The following is a 15,555-nucleotide window of genomic DNA, read 5'->3' on the forward strand; positions in this document are numbered from 1 at the left end:
TGAGCCTGTCAAGGTCTGCCTAGATCACCCTCCTGTCCTCAGGTGTAGATGCTTTAACCCAGAGTTTGGTGTCATCGGTGAACTTGGCCAGTCCACTTCTGACACCAATGTCTACACCATTAATGAAGATATCCCATAATGGGCAAGGGGTGTCTCTTGGGACTGGTGAAAAATCAACGCAAAGTGCCCATTTAACAAGTTGGCTTTTTCCTGGGCGTCAGTTGTCAGATGTCCTATCTGGTTTAGCAGGGGTCCAATGTTGCCCTTGCTTTTCCTTTGGCTCCCCACATATCTAAAAAAGGACTTTTTATTGTCCTTGATACTTGCAGCTAGTTGGAGTTCTGTTGCAGCCTTGGCTTTCCTGGTTTGCTCTCTGTAAGTCTGGACCAGTGCAGAGTATTCCTCCTTGGTGGTGGATCCAGTCGTCCATCCTTTGTAGATCTGTCTTTTTAGATGCCGGAGGTCCACTAGTTCCCTGGAGAGCCAAGGGGGATGCTGTGCCCTTTTGCTGCCTTTCCTCTGAGACAGGATAGACTTTGCTTGCGCATCCATGATTGAGCAACCACTTATCCTGAACTCCCCTCCCCTTCGGGTTGTTGCCCTTAAGGGCCTCACTGACAAGCTTCCTTAGCTTGTTGAAGTCAGCTTTCCTGAATTCGAGGACTTCTGTATTGCTGACTGCCTTGCCAGCTTTACAGCAGATGGTGAAGGTGATCAGTTCATGGTCACTGTCACCCAGCTTTCCTTCGATCATTAGGTCACTGATTAGGTCATCCTCCGTTGCCAGTACCAGGTCAAGCAGCACTTTACCTCTCGTCAGTCCACAGACTTCCTGCATCAGATAGAGCTCATCCATGCATGAGAGGAAACTTTGCAACTGCTCAGATTTGGCTGAACGCTCTTCCCATGAGATGTCAGAGTAGTTGAAGTTTCCCATGTTAACCATGCACCAGGAGCTTGTGGCCTCAGCCAGTTCCCCAGAGAACTCTTAGTCAAGGTCTTGATCCTGGGTAGGAGGTCTGTAGTAGACTCCCACCATTGTGTCCCTTGTGCCGTGTCCCCCACAGATTTTAACACAGCTGGTTTCCTGTCATCCACCCTGGACACCGATGTCAGCTTGTAGGGTTGCATAGCTTTCCTTGACATAGGAGCTACAAACCTGCCCCTTTTGTCCACTCAGTCTCTCCTGTACAGGGTATAGCCATCTATACCTGTGGCCCAGTCATGAGTGGAGTCCCACCAGGTCTCCGTTATCCCAGTGACATCATAATTATTTGTGTTGAGCAGGAGGACAAGTTCCTCCTGTTTATTCTCCAAGCTCCTGGCATTGGTGTACAGGCAGGCAAGTGTCCCTTTGGGGGCTCCTGCCTTGCCTACAGCTTGTTCCAGGGCTGGGGCAAGGGTGGGCTCCCTTAAGTGCCTTAGCCTGCTGGCTTTGCAAGGGTTGTTCAGTGGGCCAGCAGTGGCGGTAGTGCCCCCATCCCATGGCAGGCTTAGTTTAAAGCCTGGTGGAGCAGGTCAGCCAGTCTGGCTGAGAAGAGTCTCCTCCCCAGTGGTGAGAGGTAGAGGCCATCCCTTCCCAGCAGCTCACTGTTTTATATTTTATAAATATAAAAGTTATATTTTAATAGGTTGTGATTTTGTGAAGAGTGAAGAAGGCAGAATTGACAGTCAGTTTATCCACAGTACAGAAACTTTCATTGCAAGCTTCCATCATGTGCTTCTTCACAAACCAGTTTTGTCAGAGAGATAACCTTTAGGCATAATAGGAGAGTGGGATGGGAACTGCTGGCCCCTCCCTGGCTGAACTGGTAAAGGGTTAATGCTTTTCACTGTTCTGGGAGGAAGAGAAAATATTGAAAACATTGGTTCTACTAGGCAATAGTCTAGTACAGGGTTTGAAGGTGGACCTGATAGCTGTTCCTCCTAAGGGGAGAAACCATATAAATGAGTCAAGTCTTTTAAGGTGTGAGTGGGGGACAGGGAAATCAGAGTTATTCCTAGAAAGGAATAGGTATATCTGTGGGGAGGGCAACATTTCATCCACCATCCCCGGGGCAGGGGTATCCTCCCTGTTTATGCCTGGGCCTGCAATCTGCAACTTTCCTCCCTTCTCTTTCTTCAGCAAGGAAGAATCAGGCATATAAAACTACTTTGGGATCTTTCTTGATGAAATGAGATATAAAAATAAAAAGTTTAATGCCCATCTGATGCTTATTCAAACTTACATAAAGGGTAAGAAGAACAGCGACAAACCACTTTCATTTAGAGATATCGACAGAACACCTATAACAACAATTCTGGATACAATACGTTTCCTGGGTAAGGGAGGGTTTTAAGCAGTACACTAACGGAGAACCAGGTCAGGACCTCATCCTGGTTACATCTCTCTTGCCAGATTGTTGGAATAAGCCTGATTTACTTGAATGATATTTCACTAGAGGGAATCCAACGCAGGCATAAGACAAGTTAAATGGAAAGCCTGATAGACAGTGTAAGGCAACAGGCTCAGGGTATGTGGAGAACAGAAAATCTGTTTAATGAAGGACTTTTAGATTTCAAAATTTATTTTAGTTTTGAAGTAAATCCTACAAATGTATGCATTCTCTGTGAAAGATAACTGTGAAAAAATGGTTTGTTCACAAATTTTTCAATTTTGACTTTTTATATTAAAATAAGGAAACATTTTCAAAAGGAAAGAAGCTACAGTATTTTGTTTCAGAAGTGTTATAATGGACCATTCCGTTTTCCTCCTAAATGAAATTTAATTGACATTTTTGCAATTCCATGAAGCATTTCAATTGACCTGCATTTCCTGAAACCTCCAGAGCACATGTTCCACTAGAAGCACAATGTTCATTTCACTGCAGGCATTTTACACTGACTCTACCTTTGACTTGCAGAAAAGGTTGTGGCTTTGGTAACCAATTCATCCCAGGAGATCAGCTCAGGCTCCTCCTTAACCAAGCAGTCACTAGGAACAGAAACATATAAGACTTGACCATATAATATTTGCATGATAATATAATCTGTCTGAATTGCTGATTCTCTGAATCAGCATCAAATCTTCGGATTTGGCCAAATCGAATCTGGGACAGTAATCCGAATCAACTAATTGAATCACTGTCCCCAGTTCAGGCTGAATCTGAATCCAAATCAAATAGGGCCATTTCACACACCCCTACTGTTCATAACAGTAAGAGTATGGTAAAGAACTGTCACGGTATGCTAGAGTACAGCCTACTCTGCCAGACCATAGACTTAAGTTACTCCTTTGCCAATTGTTCCCTATAGTATTTTGTTCCCCTTAAGCTTTATCCTTTCTGGGATCAAATGAGTTCAACTTATTCCTCTGGGGGACCAGCTCACAGTCTAAAGGATTCAACTGTTATGAACAGTAGCACTGTGTGAAATGGGCCCTATTCGATTTGGATTAGGATTTGGCCCAAATTGGGGACAGTGATTCAATCAGCTGATTTGGATTACTGTCCCAGATTCGATTTAGCCAAATCCAAATCTGAAGATTTGATGCTGATTCAGAGAATCATTGGTTCAGACAGAAACAGCTTTAAATGTTTTTTCTACATACCTCAAGGTATCAGGCACAGGTTGTGACTGTTGTGATGCTGGGGCAGACAGACCATACCTCAGGAGTGTGTGTGTGTGGGGGGGGGGGGGGTGTCTCCTGTGTGCTTGGTGGAGAACCCAGAAGTTGACTGGAACTACTTCTAGTCCACTGGGGAGCACACAGGGCAGCCCCCAGCATCCCCCCTCTCAGCGATCAGCCATGGGGGGATCCCAGGTGCTCCCCAGACCCAGGAGGCACCGGTTGCTGAGCCCAGGGTTTGTGTGTGGGGGACCCCCCCAGCACACTCTGGCAAACCCAGAAGTGGACCAGAAGTACATTTCTGGGTCTGCTGTCAAGAGTGCTGGGGACCCCCCCACCGTGCTCCTGTAGGACGCTCCATGTGCCCCAGCATCACAGCATTCACAAGCCACCTGCTACCTAGAGGTATGTAGAAAAAAACATTTAAAGCTGCGTCTATGTTCGAATCGCTGAATCTCTCCAATTCAATTTGGAGAGATTAAAGGGTCCTCTGATTAGATCAGATTTGGAGATTCAGCCACTGACTCGGGCTGAATCTCCACTGAATTGAATCAGGGACTGAAGCTTCCCACAGCCCTAATGAATGGCTGTGTCACTGAGCCAGTGAGTTAACTGTCTATAACCACAAGGAGCACATTCAGACAAGCATGGTCAATGTGGTATGTGGCACTGCAAAACTTGTTTGTAGCACCATAAACTGCACAGTCTGTTGTTCTCCGTGCTGTAAGAGCGTGCTGCACGAGCATGCTGCCCGAGCATACCCTATGCCCTTTCTTTTTTTCTGCAGGTTTTTCTGACTCCTGGATATCCAGGAGTCAAAAAGAAAAAAAAAAAAAAAAAAAGAGCAGAAAAAAAATTGGCGCAGCTCAGGCTTCTACTGAAAAGCAGAGCCAGGCCACCCGGAGCCACGCTGCGGCTGCCAGCCAGGCTCTGCCCAGCAGGATCGCTGTGGCTGCAGCCCCAGGACTGCAGGTAAGGCTGCTGGGGCCAACAGTGCTCACCCCAGCCTCCCCTACCACCCCTAAGGGGAGAAGCCATATAAATGAGTCAAGTACTTGGCACATGCCAAAGTGTGTGTGGCACAGGTGTTCCCTGGGGACAAGCAGCTGTGCTGGAAGGTGCACCGCTGCTATGTGTCCCTGGGGAAACCAAACATCCCCGCACACCTGGACATGCACAAGGAGCGTTCTACAATCATGCATTTGCTATAATAACAAACCACAGCAATGTATTTATGGATTCCCACTAAACAGACAACAAAGCAGTCTGAACTCTACCTTTTCATCAGACATGTAGTAGCTCTGAACTTTTCTTCACTCGGAGGCATTGACTGGGGGGCACTGCTCACACATTCTTCACAGGTAGAGCTAGTTACAAAGAGAGTTATAATTAACCTGACATGATGCTGCAGATGTATTTGGTATATCCAACGCTCTTACAGTTATTTAAGTTCAACAGGGCAAAGGAAGACTGAATTTAGGAGGCAAGGCCCAGATCTGAAGTCTATTCTGATCAAATCTGAACATTAAAATCAGAGGAGTGAATATGAAGGTGACAAGTCCTACTAACATGTGACAAGCGAACAAATAAGCTTATTCTGCTTGTGGAAGTCTAAATAAAAGGACTAGCCAGAAGGATCTCTAGGACAGACTCCTGTATATAAGCTAGAGAACATAGTCAGAGGTTATCTGTGTACAAGAAATAGGGAATAGGACCTGAAGTGGACAAGTGGATGTGACCAAGGTTAAAAGCAGAAGAGAGCTGAATGTGGAGAAGGGAGTGCAGCCTGATTGTTGGTAGAACAAGCTAAGTGCCTCATTGCTTTTTCCCTGGCTAAAGCAGTGTTCTTTCCTATCCAGAAAGGGACTGTTATCTCCTGAAAAAAACTAGCAAAGGCAAACTATATAGCACGGAGAATTACCTTCTACACAAGACATGTGAGATCTAGAACAGAGCAGGCAATTATTTTGGGTGGAGGACTGTTTACTGAGTTCTGGCAACCTGAGGGCCCCTCGACAGGTGCTCCACCCCCGGTCACCATTTTGTGACCAGATGTCTAGCCCCCTAACAACTGACTTTTCACACCGGAAGTCCCTTTCATTAAGGGGTTTTGCCATCTCAGAACCAGAAAAATATCAAATATATTCTAAAAAGCAAACATCTAAAACATTAATTAATTTCATTTCAAAAAATATTTTTGCCCTGGTTTACATGCGTTTGTGTAGTGTTCATAGAGGTGATTACACAATAGCTGAAAAGGAAGTCTTACGCTTGTATATTGTGGGGGGTGCGTATAGGTTTGTGGGGGGCTGTGAGTGTGTGGGTTGAGGAAGCATGTAGATGTGTGTGTGTGGATATGTGGGGTGTGGGTGGGTACGGGGTTTGTGGAAGGCTGTGTGTGGGGGAGGGCGGTTGGGGAGTGTGAGGGTTGTGGGTGTCTGCGTGCATGGCAGTGCAAGGGGGGTATGGGTGCATGTGTATCATAGGGGTGTATATGTGGGACTTTCCCTACAAACACACACATATACATGTGTGCACCCTCTGGCCCCGCCTGTGCACGTGCCCTCTTCCCCCACCTGCACGTGCCTTGTACCCCTGCCCACGTGTGCGTGCATACACCCTCTGTGCTACTGCCTGCCCCAAGCACAGCCCATCCCAGCCCCCGCTGAGAAGAGCCTGATGTGGCCTCTGGCTGCAGCAGCAGCCCGTACCAGGAGAAGCTGTACACCCGAGGTTCCCTCCAAGGTGCGCACATGATTTAAAAACTTTTAATGCCATGCACCTGTCCGGAGAGGAGCTGGGCACAGAGCATGGCAGAGGCATCGGGGCTGGTGCGGAACATTTACCAGAGATAAGCTTCTCACTCCTTAGGAAACAGCTCCTCCCTGAGCTGAGGTGAGGCAGAGGCGGGGACGGGGGCTGGGGCAGACTGTCTCCTCATGGCACCAGGGAACTGCACCGACTGTTTTTTTTACCTTGTTGCGGCCGGAAATTCTGGCCACCACCTCTTCCGTTGCCTCCAGTGTGCCAGGACATTCATTTAGCTACCGCACAAGACGGGGAGGAGTTCCTGGCTCGGCCCCGGCCCCAGGGAAGGATCTGGGGGCCCCAGAACTACATCTTGCAGGGGGTCCCCAAAGATTATGGGCCAGCCCTCTCATAAAAGTTTTACACCACTGTAAGTTTCTATTTTTCAATTAAGTCACAGCTGATTTGCAAAGGCACAGATGAAAAGAAAATATGGACCTATAAACACCATAGAAGGAAACCATTGCATATAAGCAGTTCACATGACTTCTAGTGGTGTACAGAACTCTTTTACTGCTTTCTTTATTTTACTTTTCTTTGGCACAATGTTTGGGTAAAGCTATTTAATTCAATATGTAAGTACCTATAGGAATTTCTTCATTAATAGACACTCAAATACTGAGGTTATGTTGGTATCCAATTTTGTGTGAGGGGAATCAGACCCAAATCCTCTAGCTGTTTGTGACAACTGACAATTTTACCTTTTAAATCTGTTCATGAATGTATAATACCCCATAAACACAATACCTTGCTGCTGTCCTTGACACACATTACAGAGCCCCATCAGGCTTATCCAAACAATACATAGGAGTGCTTAAGCAGAACTCAATTACTATTTGAGTGGTCATATGTTTGTTACACTATGTACAGGAATGGACCAAAGCGGTGTGTGCCTTACACCTTACACATTAGAGGGAACATTGTGTGCACCCTGTCCCACACCCTGCCCTGGCTGTGCAGCACCTGCCCCAGCCCCAGCCTTACTCCCTCCCTCATCACTGGTGGGGGCTGCAGATTGAGGCCTAACTCGTCCTAGCCCGTGCTCTTGCCTGTGCTCTGCTCCCTCCCTCACTGCTGGGGCCTCAAATCTGCCACCCCACCCACGGCCCTTTCCCCTGCCCCCACCAACTTACCTGCTGCCGATCACAAAAGAAGAAACAGTGAATTTACCTCACATATAATGAATTTTGGGTAGAAAAGGGGTCATTGCATAAGAGCGAATTTGTATATCCGAAACCTACATAAAGCTAGAGAAACCTGTATCTCATTCAGGGCAGTCCAGCTATGATAAACCTGCAGGTTGTATGTGGCTCACATAGGATTAAGTTGCAGCCCCTAGGATTCTGCCTGGCCACTGCTTCCTCCATTGCTTATTGCAGCCGGAGTCTCTGGGTTCCCCTTCCCTCCTCCAGCTTTAACTGCCTTCCCCTGCCCCAGGGGGCAGGGAAGTGAAATGTGTTGCAGCCAGGGCAGCTGAGGGTGAACCTGGGGCCATGCAGGCATGTGTTGCAGTTGAGTGCTCATGAAGCAGCAGTGGGGAGACTGTACAGTGCAGCAAGGTGGGGTGTCTGCATAGCATGCAGCCTAGGGGGAGCCTATGGCTCACCCAATAGCAGCTCCTGGATGCGAGGCTGTCACTGATTCAGTCAATGGGGTATTCAGTCCCCAATTGCTTAGAAGTTGGACAGTCCTGATCTATTTGATAGATCGACTCAGAATCAGCACTGGAAGAAGCCATAGTAACTCAAGCTCTAAACACCTCTTCTCTCTGTAACTGGCAGATACAAAGCTTGCTGGTGGAAATAGTGAGAGTGCATCAGACTAAGTAGGTCTGTAAAGACTAAGCCAAATAGGAGGTCTTGTGAGGGAGAAAGAGGAAGAAATAGAAAATCCTGATTAGGTGCAGCTCACCCATAAAGGGTGTTTATGAAGGATGGCCTGGATGTATGACTCTCCAGCAACCACTGATAGGTGCTAGTTCTGAATGTTTTGTGTTAAGCAGCACAGATTATCCTTCATAACTCATTACCTCTTCCCATACTGTGACCCGATTTCTGCTGAGGACTTCTCATTAGGGGGCTGTCTGTCTTCACCATTTCTGCAAGTAAAATGCAGTACAAATCAGTCAGAGCAGGTGCTGGAGCAAGATAGGGAGGAGGAAGTAGTTTATTAGATTTATGATATACACATCCCTACAGTGCAGGGATCAGGTTAAAACAAAAGCCCATTTAGTTCAGGAGACAAACTGCATTTTTTTGGTGCTGACCTCTTAGCTGAAGGAGACAGGTGCTGTTTACTGAGGGCCTAAATATCAGAGGGCCTTGTTACACCTGACGCTGTGAGCCACACAAATGTTGAATGGTTTGGTGCTTTGGAGCAGTCACACCTTCAACTTGGTCAGCATATCTGTGAGAAGTGGCCACACCTTAATGGATCAGGAGCTGGGCTGTGCAGATCAAGAGATAACCCTGCCTTGGAGTTATGTAAACTTGAACTGCAAAACAAGTGTTTGAAGACAGCGTTTCTCAACCCATGGGTCACAGCCCAAAAGTGGGTCACAAGAATATTTCAAAGGGTCGTGAGCTGCGGCAGGGCAGTGGGTGGCGGAAAGGCACCTGCCCCTTCTAGTGGTCTAAGGGGGTGGGGGAGAGAGTTGCGTGACCAGGCTGGCAGCACTGGGGCCAGTGCCTATGCTCACAGGTGTGGAGAGGCCCAAAGATGTTGCTGGGGTGATGGGAGGGGCCATGACCAGACTGCCTGACCCGGTGCAGTAGCTCCAGCCCAAGACTGGGGCGGGGGAGTGCCACAGGCCTCTCCTTCTCCCTCCATCCCGTGCTGGGGCTGGACTTGCTCTGCTGCTGCCCACATGAGCCGGAGCTGCCGCAGCCACCGTGCTCTGGCCTGAGTAGGATGGGGGCAACTGGGGACCCCTCTGGCAGGGCTGGGGGGGCAGGGGTCTGGAGCGAGGGACACCAGCATATAGTGACATAGCAAGAAAGTTTGGTGCCTGGGGCAAACCTGCATTGGTAGCCCGCCCTTGCCCCATGCACAAATCTGGAGGGCACATGCCCCCCATGCTTGCCTGGGGATACATGCAGGGGCCCTACATCCCCGCCCCCAAAATGAGCTGCTTGTGGCTCTGTCCCGTGCCTCACCCTGACTGAGCAATGCCTGTTGGCGCCCTTTTGCTTTGGCACCTGGGGTGGTCACCCTTCTTGCCCCTCCCTTGCTACAGTACTGCCAGCATGGCCCGGGGGGCAGGGGGTTGGGCGTCAGACACTGGCAGGACCAAGAGGGTCTGGCCATGGATCTTTGCAAATAGGCCCTGGTAGGAAAAAGGTTGTGAACCACTGTTTTAAGACACTTCAAGATGTTAATGTGCAGACAATCCAGGGATTAAGAGCTCTAGAAACCACCCAAAATTACTGTGCAACAAGGCCCAGAGCTGCTGGCTACCTATAGTCATTACTGGCTTTAGTTTGCAGTGTGGGCGTTCTGGGTACTTGCTATCATTTAGCTTATCATGAAAGACTCATATCAGAGACATTTAAATTAAAACATTAACTCTTTAATAACATTATAAGATGCCTCCTCAGTTCCCTCTTTAGTGTTACAGCCACCAGACTATGAAATTGATTGTTTCATGACTGCACTGTACCGCAGTCATGCGGCTCACATATAAGCAAGTTTTCTATCAACATGATGAAAACCCAATCCCATTGGTGGTGTGTTCTAGTTGCTGTGTATTATGGTTCAAAAGACATATCTTAAGCACTGTACCTGTGTTCAGTAGAACTGGAGCTCCTCAATTTAGTTTCACTCCAGGTTCTGGTTGTTTGGCTTTTACTGCCTGCATCACTGCTACAAAATAGAGCAAAGAAGAAAGTGTAGCTGTCAAGCAAAAATAATTTAGCCGTGCAGCTGGTCAAAATTGTTGTGAGCATAAAGGTTTTTTTCTAGTCGCATTTTTAAAAAACAGCCTTTTTCAGATTTTTTTAAATGAAAAATTATGCCAATATTAACCATTTTCATTAAAAATTAATTGAAGCCATTATAAAAATAATAATTTACCAAATCACTTTATTTCCAGCAAATAAAAATTCTCAGTTACCCTTTCAACAATATCTTTGATGATAGAATCAGGAATTTCAAAAAAGTGAAGGAAAACAGTTCCACCCCCATGCAGATGATAATAAAAGCAAATTCAAAAGCTAGATTTCCACCTCTGCTCCTTACCCCACCCCCAAAATCCCTCTGGACTTTTCAACTCCTTTACTTGGGATAATTTTGGATTCTTGCAGGAAATACGCCTTAGGGAGCCGTATTTCAGGTGACAGCAGGCTGCCATGTCTCATACAGCTCCCCCTGATCTGGTGAGAGTGCCTCCTGCACAGAAGGAACATGCTAAGCTAGACTCTAGCACTTTATGCTTGAAATGAATCGAAGGAGTGAATGCAACAGCAGAGGCTGAAGGGACAGGCTGGTGCCTCCCACAAAACTTGCTTACTGTCAGTTATATGGGTCAAAAAGGCAACTTCTCAGAAGGAGCCTGAAAGACTTCTGTTCTCACAGGTGATCTGAGCTGTCAGACCTACCTCTCTTTAGAAACAGCGGTTTTTGCCCTTGGCTCATTATGGGGAGATTCTGCTGGGCTCTTTTTCACCCTATTAGTACTGATAAAAAATAAAGTGTTAAGAGCCATCTATCTTACTGTTGTGTGACTATCTCACCACCTTCCTTTACAAAGAGAGGACAGAGGTACAAAGAAGTTAAGTGACTCACCCAAGGCCACCTGTAGGTCTGTGGCAGAAAAGGGAATTGAACCTAGGTCTCTTAGGTCATAATAGGCTAACAGACTAAACATTAGATCTTTCCATCTGCAAGCCCCAGGCTTAAGTGACAGCCTAATAACCAGCAAAAAGCCATAATCCTGTAATATGAGACTCATGTGAAGACACCCATGCCCATGTACATGCTCAATGAAGTTATGTGCAGTTCTGAGTCTTCCAACATGCATCACATTTCTATCAAAAGGTTTTTATTGACAGAAAAAAATTACTTTTTCAACAAAACAAAATTTGTATGACAAATGCCTGCTGCTACTGAACATTTCCAGGGTCTCACTTGAAAAACCAATCCCTGAACATCTTTAGACAAAGACCACTATCTATAAAAAATATATTTTTACTTTCCAGTCAAGACAGAGTTGTGGTTATGTACCCCAGAGAAATGAAGTTGCATCACAACTTCATAATGCAAATGCACCTATTTCCTCCTAGAAGACAAAGTCTGTCTGCCTGTCAGCTTTAACTCCTGGACACTGCTCCCTGTCCATGAGGCTTAAAAACCTTGGAGAAGTCAAGAGTACTGACACCTGGCAGCAAGCTTCTTGTTCAAGTGGAAATAAACAGCTGAATCCTAATCTGAAAGAATCCCTTGTGAAAAACAGCAGAGTTTTTCCCTCTGGGGACAGGTGGTGTCTCCCTTTCCATAGCTTTTTTATTCAGCACATCTCCTCTGACGCCCCAAATCACCCAACACTTTTTCAATCAACATCAACTGAGCTCCATGTAGGATGATAAAAGTGCATTGGTCAGTAATGTAACAAGGTATGGATGAACGGGGCACCCACTCCAGTAGGCCACTTAGGTGGGTGGATCTGAAAGGTGGCTCCCCAGGGAGTCTGTGGTGCTGTAGCAGCAGCCCCATGTCATGGCTTTTGCAGCAGCAACTACCAGGGCAAAGGAGACTGCTCTGCTCTGCACCAGTAAGAACCAAGGAGTTTGAGTTCCTGGAGCAGGTACCTTTTCCCTCCTGCAAAGGGAAGGGAAACCTCTGGCATTGGTCCCCTTTCTATGATATGGTGTACAGTTTACACTTAACAGTAAGATGTGCATTTGGTTGGTAGTTTGAAATTAGGGTAACCTTTGCCACTCCAGCAAAGATCAATTTAAAGTCAAACAGCTTGAATCTTTATGGACAGACTGATTTTATGCTACCATTGTCAAGGTAGATTAATTAAATTTAAAGTCCTACAAAAGGGGACAGTTGGCTCAGGAGACTGGAAATAATAAGATATTGAGTCATTTATTTCTAGGTAGCAGGGTTAGTTCATCCAGCCACAACTACTAGTAAAAGAAAATCTTTATTGTCTGATGGCTGTTCACTGGATAGGAGCTTCTTTTGTCTGCCTAGGTATTTATACCATGTTCATCACTGGGGCTTATGAGATCTTCAGTGAGATGAGGTCAGAAATGAATGAGCTACCGAGATTGAACTCTTCTCACATCTATAGATCAAAGGAGAAGCGTAGTGTGGGTTTGGTATGACCTTACACTGACATTACCCATGTTATAGCAGGTCTGTAATTAAATACAGAATGACCACCTCCAGGCCTGTCATTGTAAAACCTTCCAACTAGTTTGGCCTCATTCACACCCTTGCTGTTTTTCCTCCCATAACATGTTTAGACTAGAGTAATTGACCTTTATACTGGTGTAAAAAAAAGGAGCAGATGTAGACCTCTGTATTGGTGTAACGTAATTGAATCTAGTGAAGAGCTGTCCCAGGAAAAATCAGGAGTAAAATTACACAACTGTAAATGTCATCTGTTTGCAATGTATCCTAGGTTACTGATTTGCTCAAGGGAAGCAGACTTTTACCTGTTCCCTACCACCTAGAGGGAGGTGCTGTAATAATTACATGCTTCATGTACTATGTTGGGACAGCTGTCTCTGTTCTGGATCCTGTCCTAACATACACAGCTGTACAAAACCTATGTAAGTAACACTAGCATAAATAAGTAGCATGTGCAGGTGCTCAGTTGCATTTCAGTCCCTTCCTTCTCAAGTCTGCACATGATACTAAGTTACGGGGAAAAGCAGTCATCCTAGGGGATAGGATGCAGATCCAAGTGAACCTGGACAAGCTGGAAAGGTGGGCAGAGCAGAAATAGTTACAGTTCAATAATGATAAATGCAGAGTCCTTCATCTGTGGAAAAGTAACCAGCAACATGAATATAGGTTAGAAGACAATGGCCTGGCCAGCATGATGGCTGAAAAGGACCTTGGGTTATGGTTGATCACAGAATAAACATGAGCTGCCAGTGTGACACTGTAGTCAACAGAGCTAATAACATACTTGGATACGTTAGCTGATGCGTTGCGAGCAGGGCTGAGGAAGTGATACTTCCTCTCTACTCGGTGCTGATGAGACTCCAGCTGGAGTACTGTGTCCAGTTCTGGGTGCTGCACTTCAAAAAAGACATGGAGAATCTTGAAAGGGTCCAGAGGAGGGCCACAAAAATTATTAACGGCCTGGAGGACAAACCTTATGACAAAAGACTAAGGGATCTGGGACTGTTCAGCCTGGGGAAGAGAAGACTGAAGGGGGCATTCGGTGGCCATCTATAAGCATGTAAGGGGTTAATATCAGAAGCTGAGAGAAAAACTGTTCACGAGGGCACCCCAGGGGAGGACAAGGAACAATGGTCATAAACTGGGTTTAGGTTGGATGTAAAGAAAAACTTCTTTACAAGAAGGGTGACCAGAATCTGGAATAGACTTCCCAAGGAGGTGGTGCAGTCCCTGACCCTGGAATTCAAGAGGAGACTGGACAGACACCTTGCTGGGATCAGAGAAGGGCCACTCAAATGGCTGAGGGCTTCTGTGGCCAGCCCTATGAGGAAAGGCTAAGGGACCTGAATCTCTTCAGTCTCCACAAGAGGAGGCTGAGCAGGGATCTTGTGGCTGCCTACAACCTTATCAGGGGCCACCAGCAGGGACTTAGGGAACGTCTGTTCACCAGGGCCCCCCATGGAGTCACCAGGAACAATGGCCACAAGCTGAGGGAAGATAGGTTTAAGTTAGCTATTAGGAAGAACTACTTCACTGTAAGGGTGGCCAGAGCCTGGAATAGGCTTCCCAGAGAGGTGGTGCTCTCACCTTCCCTGGAAATCTTTAAGAGGAGACTAGATAGGCACCTGGCTGGGGTCTTATGACCCCTGCCGCCACCAGTGCTCCTTCCTGCGCATGGCAGGGGGTTGGACTAGATGATCTGTCTAGGTCCCTTCCCACTCACTGATTCTATTTGATTTCAGTAGTATTCCTGCCCAGACCAGGGGGGTTGTACTCGATAATCTTTCAAGGTCCCTTTCGACCCTTATTTTCTATCAGGAATGACAAACGATGTTTTTATGGGTGGGCCCTTTTGCAGCATCTCTGTCTTAACTCTGGTCAGACTCATATTTGATATTAGACTAGAAGACAAAGTAAGAAATGCCTCCAGCCCCCCCGCCCCTTTCTCCCTTCTATAATCAAGAGGTGAAGACACTACCTGGTGTCACCAGCACTAAACCTCGATGAAGCAGCTAAACTCTGATTCTTGCGGTGTGGCATTTCTTCCTCCTCAATTTCAACTCTTCCAGGAAACAAAATAAAAACACGATGATTACAGTGTTTCCACTTCATATAAACATACATACACACACACAATTATTTTAACTTTTTATTTTTGCTTCCCCTTGTGTAGATTATTTTTTCATCTTGAAGGAAAATTTTGTTTCTGTTCCTTGGAACTCCACCAGCTGCATTATAGGGGAATGTGTTGTTAATAGACTGAAGCCTATGAATTTCTGAATGACTTAGTTTATAAGGTGCCATCTTTCCCCTCCTTCTGAGGGGAACAAGGGCATTCAAATCAAATAGATGATATTTCACTATTTGCTTGTCACAAGATAACTTTGAAGATACCTTCACGTCAATTCCAACCTTGCTGAAAGTGTTCTAGGAAAGATCAGTTGGAATCTTAATTTTGGTGAAAATCAGAAAACCAGGGAAATCTGATCACCACTAACTGCATTGTTATGATTACGTGGGTTCTTTATACAGAGGTGAGGTATTGACTTTGTAGTTAGGGTTAGGAGCATCCTCTTTTCCACAATTTCTTTGTGGGACTGACTGCTTAGAAAGTTAAAAAAGCAGTGGTGGCCTTTTCTGCAGGAACCAGTCTCTCCCGGAAGAGTAAGGGAACTTTTATTTTTCCCTATTAAATAAAAGTCCCTATTATTTTCCCAAAATTTTAGATTTCTTGGCAAACCAAATCAATACCATCAGTCCCCTACTTGATTCAACCCAGTCAG

The 15,555-nt window shown here is 46.1% G+C and overlaps 1 protein-coding gene across 1 annotated transcript in view; it reads right to left on the reverse strand.

Moving 5' to 3' along the window:
- ZNF185 (zinc finger protein 185 (LIM domain)) overlaps positions 1-15,555 on the reverse strand; it is a 63,161-nt gene that overhangs the window by 30,898 nt on the left and 16,708 nt on the right. The window contains 6 exon segments of the mRNA XM_019540318.1: positions 2,891-2,974; positions 4,885-4,974; positions 8,445-8,513; positions 10,196-10,276; positions 11,011-11,088; positions 14,751-14,834. Of these exon segments, the coding sequence (XP_019395863.1) occupies positions 2,891-2,974; positions 4,885-4,974; positions 8,445-8,513; positions 10,196-10,276; positions 11,011-11,088; positions 14,751-14,834 (486 nt within the window).

The sequence above is a fragment of the Crocodylus porosus genome, unplaced genomic scaffold (genome assembly GCF_001723895.1).
Source record: "Crocodylus porosus isolate Cpor-Errol unplaced genomic scaffold, CroPor_comp1, whole genome shotgun sequence".
NCBI classification, from domain to species: domain Eukaryota; kingdom Metazoa; phylum Chordata; order Crocodylia; family Crocodylidae; genus Crocodylus; species Crocodylus porosus.